This window comes from Tetrao urogallus (genome assembly GCF_951394365.1).
Source record: "Tetrao urogallus genome assembly, chromosome: 18".
Lineage (NCBI taxonomy): Eukaryota > Metazoa > Chordata > Aves > Galliformes > Phasianidae > Tetrao > Tetrao urogallus.
In genome coordinates this window covers 7005707-7017862 of record NC_136831.1, presented here as the reverse complement: position 1 = coordinate 7017862, position 12156 = coordinate 7005707, and the positions used below count along the sequence as shown (strand labels likewise).

Below are 12156 nucleotides of genomic sequence, written 5' to 3'. Positions count from 1 at the left end.
AGCCCTCTGCGGTGCATTGGAGCAGAGCGCTGCACAGCGGCACGTAGCGCCTGCATGGGGTTGGGGCAAGGTTTGTGTGCACGTCCCAGCTGTGCGCTCGGGGAGGGCGCAGCACCTTCTGCAAACTGCGTGGTAGCAGGGCTCCGTGCACACCCGTGGCTGTAGGATGCTCCACAGAAAGAGCAGTGATGCATTGGCACAGCTGCCCGGGGGGTAGGGTGGGTCATCGGCCCTGGAGGTGTTCCAGAACCGTGGAGATGTGGCACTGAGGGATGTGGTCAGTGTGCACGGTGGGGTTGGGCTGATGGTTGCAGTTGGTGAGGTGAGAAGTCTTTTCCAACCTTAATGATTCTATGAGTCGCTTAATTCCTCTGCCAGCCCCCAGGCTGCATCCTGTCCTGCAGGACCAGAGCACTCCAGGCTCTCTGTGTGTTACCCTACCGTTCTGCTCCTGAAGCATAGTGCCGAGCAGTTGCACAACCCTGTGCTTCTGGTGGCAGCATACTTGCCACGTGATTTATTTTTTAGTGGTATGTAGGGATTTTTTCCACTTTTGGTCTTACCACTTTGAAACAATGCCAACTCAGGACCTATGGAAGGACCTTTGGCATGCTGGACTCACAATCTGTTCCGGGAGCAGCCTGCAGTGTGTTGCCAGCTGTGCTGGAGCCCAACTGCCTGGTGCGGGGCTGGATGGAGGAGCAGATTGTTGCCATGTGTGTCAGCTGCTTTGTTGTTCTCCAGCGGGGCTAGAGGTGGAAAAAAAGTGCTCAGAGCACAGCAGTGTTGGCGATTGGTGTTGGGTTTGTTTTTATTTTTTATTCATGCTTAGTGTTAAAGGAGTGGAGTGCTTGCAAGACATGAATACTACTGCCCCAAAGGGCCGGGGCTTGGTTTGGAGGAAGCCCCTCTGTCCCAGCTGCAGAGGAAAGCATGCAGCTCCTCATCAGAGCCAGAAATAACAGTGGGGTGAGGCCTACGTGAGGATAGGAGCTGAGGTCCCTATTCCTGTTTTAATGAGTGAGGATGAGGACCTTTGCAAAAAGCTTAAAGAAAGTAAATCAATTTGGCTCGGATGCAGAGATGTGGGTGCTCATCCTGCTTGTGCACACTTTGTGCTGGGGATGCATCACCTCGTAGTGCCTTCCTGGTGGTTCTGCTTCCCATCTGTGGATCCCAGAGGAGATGGGGCTCTGACTTTTTGTATGAAGATGTTAAATGAGACTATGGATTTATATTTGTTTCTCTGTCATCCTCCAGAGACATATGCCTTCTTTGCAGTGCGGTGCTGACGTGCTTTGGTAATGTGCATGCTCTGCACTGAGCTAAGTGCCCTGCTTTTTGGGCAAGTCGAAGGCTTTGCTTTTCCTGTGACAGATAACAAAAGAACTAGAGCAGTACTGTGACAGCCCTGTTACTGTGTGGGTGCTCTCTGGTGCGACCCATTTAGATATGTATGTGTTGTTCTCCACTTCTCAGTGGTCTGGCTCTGCACTTGTGCTGAGGGCTTCCTCAGTGCTGGGTTTGGCTCAAAGCATTGCCCTGGGATCTGGTGGGACCTGGCAGGGCTCTGCCCATGGAGCAGGTTCCAGAGAGTTGGGCTGCATCCTTGTGCTGTGCTTCATAGGCTTGGTGATGCGGGCAGGGATTGAAGTGCATGCAGTAGGTTAAGAAATGCAAGCCCAAATTTGAGGTGATTCCAGGCAAAGATGCTGCGTGCTGCACTCTCAGCCCCCAAATGCCCCAAACTGCTCAGCCCTTCTGACCATTCTCCCTTTGCCCCCCAGGTCCAGAGGCCATTCCCAGCCCTGTGCCCGGCATGACGGACGCTGTGCGTGATGCTGGCCCCAAGCAGGCGGCACCGGCACGGCCGGACAGACCAGCTGCAGACTTTGGCTACGTGGGGATCGATGCCATCCTGGAGCAGATGAGACGGAAAGCCATGAAGCAAGGCTTCGAGTTCAACATCATGGTTGTGGGTGAGTGCTCCCTGCGGGCCAGCTGCCTGCAGCGTGCTCCACGGGCTGTTTGTTTCATTCTGTGACAATGTTTGTCCTTTCTGTCCACCCCTTGGGAACAGCAGTTCAGCTCCATGTCGCTGTCTCTGACACGGAAGAGTGCTGTTTGCAAAGTGCTGTTCAACTTCAGCGGTCATTGTGGCCAGGATGGGACACAGCCTGGCAATTGCCAGGATCCCAGTGCTGTGTTGGGGTGCATCACTCCCCCTGGGAGCACCTCAGAGGTGTCAGATGTTTCTGTAGCCTTGCAGAGAGTGACAGCCCTGCACTGGTTTGGCAGCAAAACACAGAATCATAGAATGAATCACAGAACGGCTTGGTTGCAAGGGACGTACTGTTGGGTTGTTTGCAACCTACTTTAGAGAACTTGCTTTAGCAGGGGGTTGAATTAGATGGTCCCCAGAGGTCCCTTTCAATTCCTATCTGTGTTTCTGTGATAGTGTGACCTCAAAGATCATCTAGTCTCAATCATAGCTCATGCATGCTCAATCATGCTCGTAGCATGAGCAGAATTGCTGACCCAATGTGGCCTTGAGCACCTCCAGGGATGAGATACCCACAACTTCTCAGGGCAGCCTGGGATGTGGGCTGGGAGGTCACTGCAAACACTCTCACTTCAGAACCAGTTGGTGCAGGTTCTTGTGACGTTTTTTCTGTGTGAACCTAGCTGAGTGGCTCCAGGCTTCCCCCTGCACTCCCAGCAGATGCCGGGGGCTCATCAGAAGGGCTCTGCTTTGGCCGCACTCTGTGTGTGGTAGGGAAGCCTTTGCTGTAGTGTGGCTGGAAAACATTGTTCCTCCCGTGGCAGGCTCCAGAGAGCTGTTTACAGGCTGGGGAATTTATAGCAGCATGAATAAACTGAGCTGCATCCCTCCCTACAGACATGGGGAGGAGTGCAGGAGGAGCTGTGCCCATGGGAGGCCCAGGGGTGCTTGGCTGAAGCTGGTGCAGGAGCACCTGGACCAGACTATCACATGTCCCCTCTGCAACCCAGTGGTGTTGGCTGCTGGTGAGCAGTGTGTGCTGTGCTGTACTGCATTGCAGCTCGCAGTGGATGCAGAAGCCTGAGGTGTTGGCGTTGCTACTGCTGGGATTCCAGTCCTGCTAAAGGCTCACAGAACTACTGGTGGGAGGATGTGGGAGTGTGTGGTGGTTCAAGAAGCCACGTGCAGAGGAAGGAGCTCCTTTGTATGTGACCACACTGCTGTCCTCCCCCTGCTTTCCCCTACACACAGCGGTGCAAGGAAGTGCTTTGCCCCAGTAACACTGCCCTGTCACAAGCTCTGTACAGGCTGTGTCCTGGCAGCTTCTCATCTGCTGTCCCCTGCAAAAATAACCCGGAAATGTCACAGTGCTGACGATGGTTTGTCCTGCTGCTTTCCAGGTCAGAGCGGCTTGGGGAAATCCACATTAATCAACACCCTCTTCAAATCCAAAATCAGCCGGAAATCTGTACAGCCAACTTCTGAAGAGCGGATCCCCAAGACCATTGAGATCAAATCCATCACTCACGGTGAGGCTCCACATATCCCAGCTGGTGCTTTGGCTTTCAGTCCTACTGTGTCTTGCGTCCTGCTGAATCTCTGCTCTCATCTGCCCAAATGGGTGTGGAGCATCCAGAGATGCTCACTGAGCTGGGAAAGCACATCTTTTCCTCTTATCCTCCAGCACTGACTTAATTATGATAGAAGGGAACAAGCAAGGTGGCAGCTGGGGGGACTGCATACAGGGCAAATGCAGTGCTGCATCCCCTCGGAGGGCTGGTTTGTGCCTGCTGGAAGCTGTAATGGGAAGCTGAGCACACTTGGCTCACACTGTCCGCTTTCCTCTCCATTTCAGAGATTGAAGAGAAAGGGGTTCGCATGAAGCTGACGGTCATTGACACCCCTGGCTTTGGAGACCACATCAACAACGAGAACTGGTGAGCTGCCTGGGCACGAGGCTGCTGCAGGGAGAAGGCACCTGATGCTGGGGCACCCTGCTTTGGTGCTGGGGGCTGGGCTGTGGTCCTGTGCTCCCCGTGCCCTATGAAGAGCAGAGCAGAGTGGGTGCTCCCTGGCACCGAAGTGGACCCATAAACATCCTGCTGACTGTGGCATGAAACAGGCTTTGTTTGGTGCCAGGAGCAGCTGTATGCCAGCACAGCCAGTCCCCAGACCCTGCTCATGTGGCCCAGAGCCCTGCCACATGTCCTTGGGACAGCTGGGGTCTGTGTGGGATGTGGTGCTGGCTGGGCAGTGTTGTGTGCATGCAGAGTGCCTGAGTCCCTGTGTGGTGCCACTGGGATAGGGAGGATGGGGGCTTTTTGGACACCTCTCTGCTGTCCTGCGCTCCCTTTCCCTATAGATGGTGCTTTCAGGAAGCAGGAGGGCTCAGGGTCCCTCTTACACCCCAACCTCACGTGTCTGTGCCTCTGCAGCTGGCAGCCCATCATGAAGTTCATCAACGACCAGTATGAGAAGTACCTGCAGGAGGAGATCAACATCAACCGCAAGAAGAGGATCCCTGACACCAGGGTGCACTGCTGTATATACTTCATCCCCGCCACCGGCCACTCGTACGTACACACCCCTGTGCTCCAGCCCCCTGTGCTCCCCTCTGTGCCTCTGGTCCCACGTCTCAAGTGCTTAGGGCAGCCCATCCCCAAAGATGGAGGTCTGTCAAAGGGTTTGGAGGAGCTCAGAGTCATCCATGAGCACCTGGAGTTGCTTTAGCCAAGGAGGATGGGGTGTGTTCTCCCGAGGCCATGAAAGCTTTCATTCAGGTTTGCTTTGATCACCTTTGCTCAGCTGAGGGTGGGCATCAGGCAGTGAGCTTTTGGATGGGATGATTGCCTCTGCAAACAGGAGAACTTGCTTTTCTGCTCCCCCACCTTTGTAAGTGCTGCCTTACCGAGGGAGCCAACATCATAACCCTTTTAGGGCATTCTGTGGTTGTTTGATTAGTCTGCACATGGGATGCAGTTTACTCTGTGCAGAGCTCTCCTGTCTCTGGCACTTCTCAAATAACAGCATCAAAGGGCTCCATCTCCAACTCCTGCTTTTCTGTTTTAAAGACACAGAGCCTTTACTGAGAATCTGGGGCACTTGTGGTGTTCTGAAAGCCACAACTCGAAGCGTCTCAGCATGAAGTGAGACCCGGCTTCCTTTTGATTTGAGTCAATTCCTTCCACTTCTGGCTTTGTCTGCATGGGGAATTTTTGTGTCTGATTTCAGAAGTAAACTCAAACCACCAGCACTGTATTCATGTCAGCCTTTTCCTCTTCATCACGGAGAGATGTATTCCAACAGAAAAAGAAAAAAAAGGTTTTGTTTTGCTTCTGTTGGTGGGCAGACAAAAAATGCACTTTTCAGTGGAATACAATGACTGCATGGGGCAGCTATGCTCTTCTTGTATAATAGGCACAGCGTGTGCAGGGACCTCACAGCCTCTGAGAGGGAGCAGGAGCCTCCCCCTGGGCTTGGACTCTTCCTTTACACCCTGATGAAGTGGAAATGTAGGAGGGGATGATGTGTTGGGCCATTTGGCTGTGGGTGCTGCTCATCATTGGACCTATTAGCAAACCGGGTCAGGGTATTGCAGCATGAGCTGTGCTTTGTCTTTTTCTCATCACTTTGGGCATTTTAACCCTTGCACATCTGTGAACATAGGAGCACAGCATGCAGCAGATGTGGATGGGAGATTTGGGGCTGCTGCGGGCTCTGCTTCCCACACAGCACCCCATGGAGCTTGCTTCACCCCGTCCCCTGCCGGAGCCCCTCGGCGCGTTCTGGTTTCTCTCACTGCTGGCTAGCAGTAATTGCTGGAGGTTCAGCTGCCTTTCTTCTTTCTCTCCAGCAAACATGTGTTTCCAATATCAGCTAGCCCGGCCGTTGGAGGATGGTGTTGCTGAGCTGTGCACAGCCCTTGCTGTGGTGCTAACAGCCCTGCCCTGTGCCACCCCCAGCATCGGCTCACATCCCCTCCTGCCTGGGGACAGCGAGGCTGAGAGCGATTGAAGCTGTTGCCTGCAGAAAGGGGGGCAAACCCCATGGAGTGCAAGAAGGCTGTGGGAAATAAGCTTTTGGAGAAAGCAATGAGCAAGCATTGGGTTTCCCTTCTGCTTCCCTTTGAAGTCCAAGTTGTGGTGCCTGGTACCCCACTGTGCCCATGCTGCAGTGCTGGCATCAGGGCTCTGTGCTCAGTGTGCAGTGCAGGGGCTCACACCACGCTTAGCACAGGCTCATGCCTCCTACCATTCTGCTCAAGGGTTAATCCAGGGAGAATTTTCCCTTCCTAGGGAGGTCAGGGCAGGATTTGCAACCCATCTAGCTCGCACACACCCTGTCCTTCTTGTAACACTCCCGTAAAACCATGTTAGCACAGGCTAAGTAACCTGCTGGCAGGGCTTCTGGCTGCAGCCGCACAAGCCGCAATCTTTGCCACCCAATAAATTTCTCAGCTGTGACCCCTGTGAAGCACCACCCGGCTTGGAAACGTAGCTCTGAACCACTGCCCAGCCCCAGCAGCCCTGCTCTGTGTGTGTGCCAGAGCCACGTGTTGAGAGATAGACACCCTGCAGCCACAATTGGGCCCCTCATCAGGGTGCTGGGTGCTGTGAGATGGCTACATGCACAGCTCAGCTTCCTGCTGGTGGTTTGATCTGGGGCACAACAGAAAGGAAATGGCTGCAGCTCTCAGTGGGTTGTTTTTACCATAAAGGTATTTAGAGGCACTCTGCTGTCTCCGGCACCACAGCAAGAGGGGGTGGGGGACAGCCAGCATTGCTGGGTGGTGCTGTGCAGCAGGAGTTTGGCAGGAATTAGATCTGGGCTTGCCCCATCGTGACCTTGCCCTTGTCTTCGTGGGTCTGTGCAGCATTAATTAGTAGATGTTCAAATCAGGTTCTCTTCTTTCATCACCCCCTTAAGCCCTTCATTCTCCTTTGTTGTCTTCAGATGAGTAACAATGACTTCCAGCATCACTTGCTTTTAAATATTTGAGGTTTGAGTGTTCCCTAAAAATTGTGGCTGGGGGGTTTGCAGCAGCTCAGCCCATGGATGTGATGTGCACAGAGGAAACACTGGGGAACTTTGCTCTACTGCATCCTGGGAGCTGCCCCATGGTGCCACAGCTGTCCCCTCTGCTTCCATTTAGCATCACTGCTCTGCATGTGAGCTGTGCCTTGGGAACAGCCTCAGCTCCTCATCTGGTACTGGGGAGGGCTGAGGGGTCTGCTGGGCTGAATCTCACATGTCTGGTGGGCTGTGAATCCATCGGCTGCGTGCGCATCCCAGGCTGTGCTCTGATGAAAGAGGCAGGAACACAGCCTCAGTGGGGAAGAGGCTTTTAAAGGGGAAAAACTGTTTGAAAAACAGCAAAGAGAAAGGAGGGGAAAGCATTCTGCTGGGAAAGGAACGTAAGCGCATTGCTTCCTTGGAGGTCTGGGAAATACATTATGCAGAGCTCCAAACAATGTTTGCCAGCAGCAGTCTGCTTAGACGTGTCCATGGGGGTTTCCTTGTGTTTTTTTCTTTCTTCCTTTCTTTTTTTTTTCAAAATAGCCAAACTCCTTTCTTTTCTGGGGCCCATAGTGATCTGTGGCTCCTGAGCTTATGCTGGGAACTGGTTTGTATTCACACTGCTGGTACTGAGCTGTGTTGGGGTTGGGGAGCAGCTCCGTGCAGGGTGTGACCAGACCTTCCTGGGAGGAGAAGGGGTTTGGGCAGGGTACAGCTGGGATCTATGCATGGGGGTAGCCCTGAGCTGTGGTTTTAGGATCACAGGAGTGGCATGGTGCAGCTGAGCAGCTCTCTATGGACTGTGTGATGCTGCTGGGTGGCCTCGAGGGATGGAGGTAGGGCATCATCGGTTTCTTTCCCTGTGTGCTTGCAAAGCTTTTGCTGGGTTTGCAGGAGCCATGCAGGGGCATTGGAGGGTTCTGAGCCCTTCGTAGGGCTCACAGATACTTGGTTGGGTGTGTTGGCAGTAGCTGCTGTCTTGACAGTGTTCTCCCCATCTCTGGGTGCTTGGCTTGGCTCCATGTTGCCCCACACAGGGCTCCGTCCTGCTCTTGTGGGTTCCTGGTTATGTGGGCCTCTGGTCTGTGAAACAGGGCTTCACCAAGGCCTGCCAGGCTGAGGTTGTGTCACCATGGGGCTGTGAGGATGTGAGCATTGGGATGTCTTGCTGCTGCTGAGGTCAGGTGCTGGAAAGACATTGAGGAGCCAGAGCACATCCAGAGAGGGGCAGCAGAGCTGTGAACGGTGTGGAGCACATTTCCTATGGGCAGCAGCTGAGGGAACTGGGCTGGTTCAACCTGGAGAAGAAGAGGCTCAGGGGAAACCTCATTGCTCTGTACAACTCCCTGACAGGAGGTTGTGGTGAGGTGGGGGTTGGCCTCTGCTCCCAGGTAGCTGTGGTAGGATGAGAGGTGATGGCCTCAAGTTTCACCAGGGGAAATTCCGGTTGGATGTCAGGAAAAATTTCCTCTCAGAAAGAGAAGTGATGCAGTGGCACAGCTGCCCAGGGAGCTGGTGGAGTCACTGTCCCTGGAGGTGTTCAAGAACTGTGGTGATGTGGCACTGAGAGATGTGGTCAGTGGGCATGGTGGAGGTGGACTGGGGTTGGACATAGTGATCTGAGAGGTCATTTCCAACCTTAACGATTAGATGATTCTATTGTACCTCGTGAGATCAAGCTGTGGCATTTGCCCCAGAGCAAACAGAGGTGTCCCTGAGCTGTACAGCTGCATCCAACCCCCAGTGATAAGAACATCTCCTGGGAGGAGTGAGGAGCAGAGGCAGGGTCAGGGCCGGGTGCCTGCGTGGCAGCAATTACGCACCCATGAGGGATGGATTTCTCAAGGAGTGCTGAGGTTATGCAAGCACTTCGACTTTGCTCTTCTGACACTTCCACCGTAGAAATTTTTCTCTCTGCTGTGTGATTGCACGGCCCCATGTTGAGTCCCTCATCCCTCCACTGTGTTTTTCAGGCTCCGACCGCTGGACATCGAGTTCATGAAACGCCTGAGCAAAGTGGTCAACATCGTCCCCGTGATCGCCAAAGCCGACACGCTGACACTGGAGGAGAGGGACTACTTCAAGCAGCGGGTGAGGGGCCAGGAGGCTGCGCAGGTTGGGAGCTGAGCACTGGGCTGCCAGCCCAGCATTCCTCAGCCGAAGCGCTGAGCGATCCCATGCGCAGGGAACGGCCTTCACTCTTCTTTGTGTTTCTCTTGGAATTTTGTCAGTGCGGGATAAGTTCTGAGCTCGTGGCCTCCGGGCCAGTTTCTCCTGCCTCCTTTGTTGCTGCTGTTGTTATTTTCAGGCTGGTTTGTTGTATTTTGGTACGCTGACGGTGGTGCATGTAGAGGCTGTAAAAGCCTTCCTGGGCGGCACCATGCGCTCAGCAGCAACTGGGCACAAATGTGTGTGTCTGCTCAGCTCAGCTGGGCCACATCTGTGGGGAAGCAAGGCATGAAATCCCCTTGATTCTGTTGGTGGGGAGCTGAGGAGGGGCTGTCTGAGTGCACAGGAGCAGCATGCGTGCTTTCCTCTGCGTGCATACGGAACTGCACATGGCCCAAATATCCTGGTGTAGTGCAGGGAATGGCTGAGGGCTGTAGGGCACAGGGGCAATTGCTGGGTCTGGAGGACCAGCCAAAATATCAGTGTTTGACTGCTGGGCATTGCTGTGACCTGGTATGAGCTGAGCCGATGGGATGGGATGGAATGGGATGGGATGGGATGGGATGGGATGGGATGGGATGGGATGGGATGGGAGCAGCTCCTTTGCCCGAGCTTTCATGTCTTTTCATGCTCTACTCTTCCCCTCCCAGATCACGGCTGATCTCCTTGCCAATGGGATTGATGTGTACCCTCAGAAGGAGTTTGATGAAGATTCTGAAGATCGGCTCGTGAATGAGAAATTCAGGGTGAGTGCATGGCATTGCAGCTGGGTGTCTGTGGCTTGGGGTATGCAGCTCCATGTTACCATGATGCCCAGGGATCCTCTTGCAAAAAAGGAAAGCAGCATGGCTCAGGACTTTGCTGAGCAGCCTGGTTTCCTGACTGTTTTTTCAGAAGGAAAACGTAACCTTGCTTTTGTCTGCCTTCAGGAAATGATCCCATTTGCAGTGGTGGGCAGTGACCAGGAATACCAGGTTAATGGAAGGAGAATCCTTGGAAGGAAGACCAAATGGGGCACCATTGAAGGTAGCTTGTCCTTGCTTCCCTCCCTCCTGAGCCCATCTCCTGCCCTGACAGAAGGTGATAAGGTCCTTCCTTATGGTTGGACTGGATGATCTTAGTCTTTTCCAACCTTAATAATTCTATGATAATGATTCTGTGAATCCTCCATGCATTTAGCAGTGGGATCTCATCATTCTTCCATCTTCATCCCATCCTTTTTTTTTTCCCCTCTCCCATTTTAAATTATAGTTTGAAGGCTCCTGGCTCCAATCCATCATCACATTTCCCTGCTCCTGCCTTCTGGCAGCCAGCTGACACATCTCCAATGCCACCCCTCTGCCTTCCTCCCCTTTATTTCAGAGACTGCTCTCATTTATGATTCTTTTTTATAGGATTCCTGTGTTGAGGGATTGCTTAGCAAAGCTGCCAGAAAAATTGGTGTATTTTAAATCTCTGCTGCCCTCTTGTGCTCTATCCTTGGAAGCTCTGAGTTTAATGGGGTTTGGAGTGGTTGAGCGTGGGTCTCCCATGCAGAAGGCAGATGCCACACGAGGACCCAGTGTGCCCATGGGCACCTTGCAGAGCAGTGTTACTTGTTGTCCTGCCATTTCTGAGTTCTCTTCAAAGTTTGCATGGAAAAACAATGAAAAAAGGGAGTCGATGCTCTAAATTCAACTGCCTGTAAACTGAGAGCTGTTGTGTTCATTGTGCTGGTGCAACACCATTTGCTTTTCCCCCCTCCCTCTTGCAAGCACTCTACCCTTGAACTAGGTCTCTGTCCCCATTCCCCACATGCTGGTGAAGCCCCATCACACCCTCCTGCCCCAGGCAGCTGCCACACTCATGCCATGACTGTACACTGATGGGTTTCTCTCTCTCCCTCCCAGTGGAGAACACGACACACTGTGAGTTCGCCTACCTGCGGGACCTCCTCATCAGGTTGGTAGGACTGCACCGAGTCCCATAGCTTTGGTCACCAGTTGGCATCCAAAGGGCAGAGCTCAGCCCACCAGATGCAGCCCTGCTTTGCTTTGCTCCTCCATCCCTCCGTGCTTCCCTCCCAGCCCTCGGTGGGATGGCCCCATGCCATGGGATGTGGCTGCAGGGGGCTTCTGGACCCAGCTGCCCATAACTGCCTTTGCTTCCCTCCTGCATCCTAAAGATGTACCATTAACCAGGGGTGTAAGTGGGGACAAGACTGGAGAGAGGGCTGGAAAGCAAAGGGTGAGGTGGCAGCCAGGGTTGGCACAGTGGGTGTTATGCCCTATATGAGATGTGACCACCCTGTGTTTCTGTTTCCCATAGGACACACATGCAAAACATAAAGGATATTACCAGCAATATCCACTTCGAAGCCTACAGGGTGAAGAGGCTGAACGAGGGCCAGAGCTCGCTCTCCAACGGCGTGACCGACAAAGAGCTGGTGGCTAACGAAATGTAACCGTCTCGCTGTGTAGCCAGGACCTTGCTCGCTCACGCTCGCTATTTCTACCCCCTTCTCCCTTTATTTTTATATAAATCCTCTGCCACTGTCCCTCTTCCCCCAAAACCCCCCACCGATGTTAACTGACCAAATAACCAGATGCCGTATGTTGTACAGAGGGGGGTGAGCTCCCGTCCCCCGTTGCTCCCCAGCCCTGGGAGGGGTTGGAGGATCCTCCGGCCATAGGGCTGTATGGATTTGGGCTGTAGGGCAGCAGGGGCTGCGGGGTCTCAGGGTGCAGTTGGGTCTCCTGCCACCTCTGTGGCCGTGCACCCAGGGCAGTTTGCCAAAGGCTGAGTACCTCTGTCCCACGTCTGTGCCATTTTTCCTCTCCGTCCATTGGAGGCAAGGGCTGCTCCGTGTCATTGTACCCTCCAGAAGCAAAGCAAGGTACGATGGTGTGAAGACAGCAAGACAGTGCCATCCTTGTCTCCTGCCTCCTCCTCAGCAGCCCTGCAGCACCAGCCCTGACCCAGCCCCTCTT

At 53.6% G+C, this 12156-nt stretch overlaps 1 protein-coding gene across 2 annotated transcripts in view; it reads left to right on the top strand.

The window, feature by feature from the left end:
- SEPTIN9 (septin 9) overlaps window positions 1–11630 on the top strand; it is a gene marked incomplete at both ends in the record, with an annotated part of 65728 nt that extends 54098 nt beyond the window's left edge. For both annotated transcript variants that reach the window (XM_079544360.1, XM_079544361.1), the window contains 9 exons: window positions 1788–1979; window positions 3403–3531; window positions 3858–3939; window positions 4438–4575; window positions 8992–9109; window positions 9838–9933; window positions 10117–10213; window positions 11077–11128; window positions 11495–11630. In XM_079544360.1, the coding sequence (XP_079400486.1) occupies window positions 1788–1979; window positions 3403–3531; window positions 3858–3939; window positions 4438–4575; window positions 8992–9109; window positions 9838–9933; window positions 10117–10213; window positions 11077–11128; window positions 11495–11630 (1040 nt within the window). The remainder of the gene's footprint in view (window positions 1–1787; window positions 1980–3402; window positions 3532–3857; window positions 3940–4437; window positions 4576–8991; window positions 9110–9837; window positions 9934–10116; window positions 10214–11076; window positions 11129–11494) is intronic.
- Between the last annotated feature and the right edge of the window lie 526 nt (window positions 11631–12156).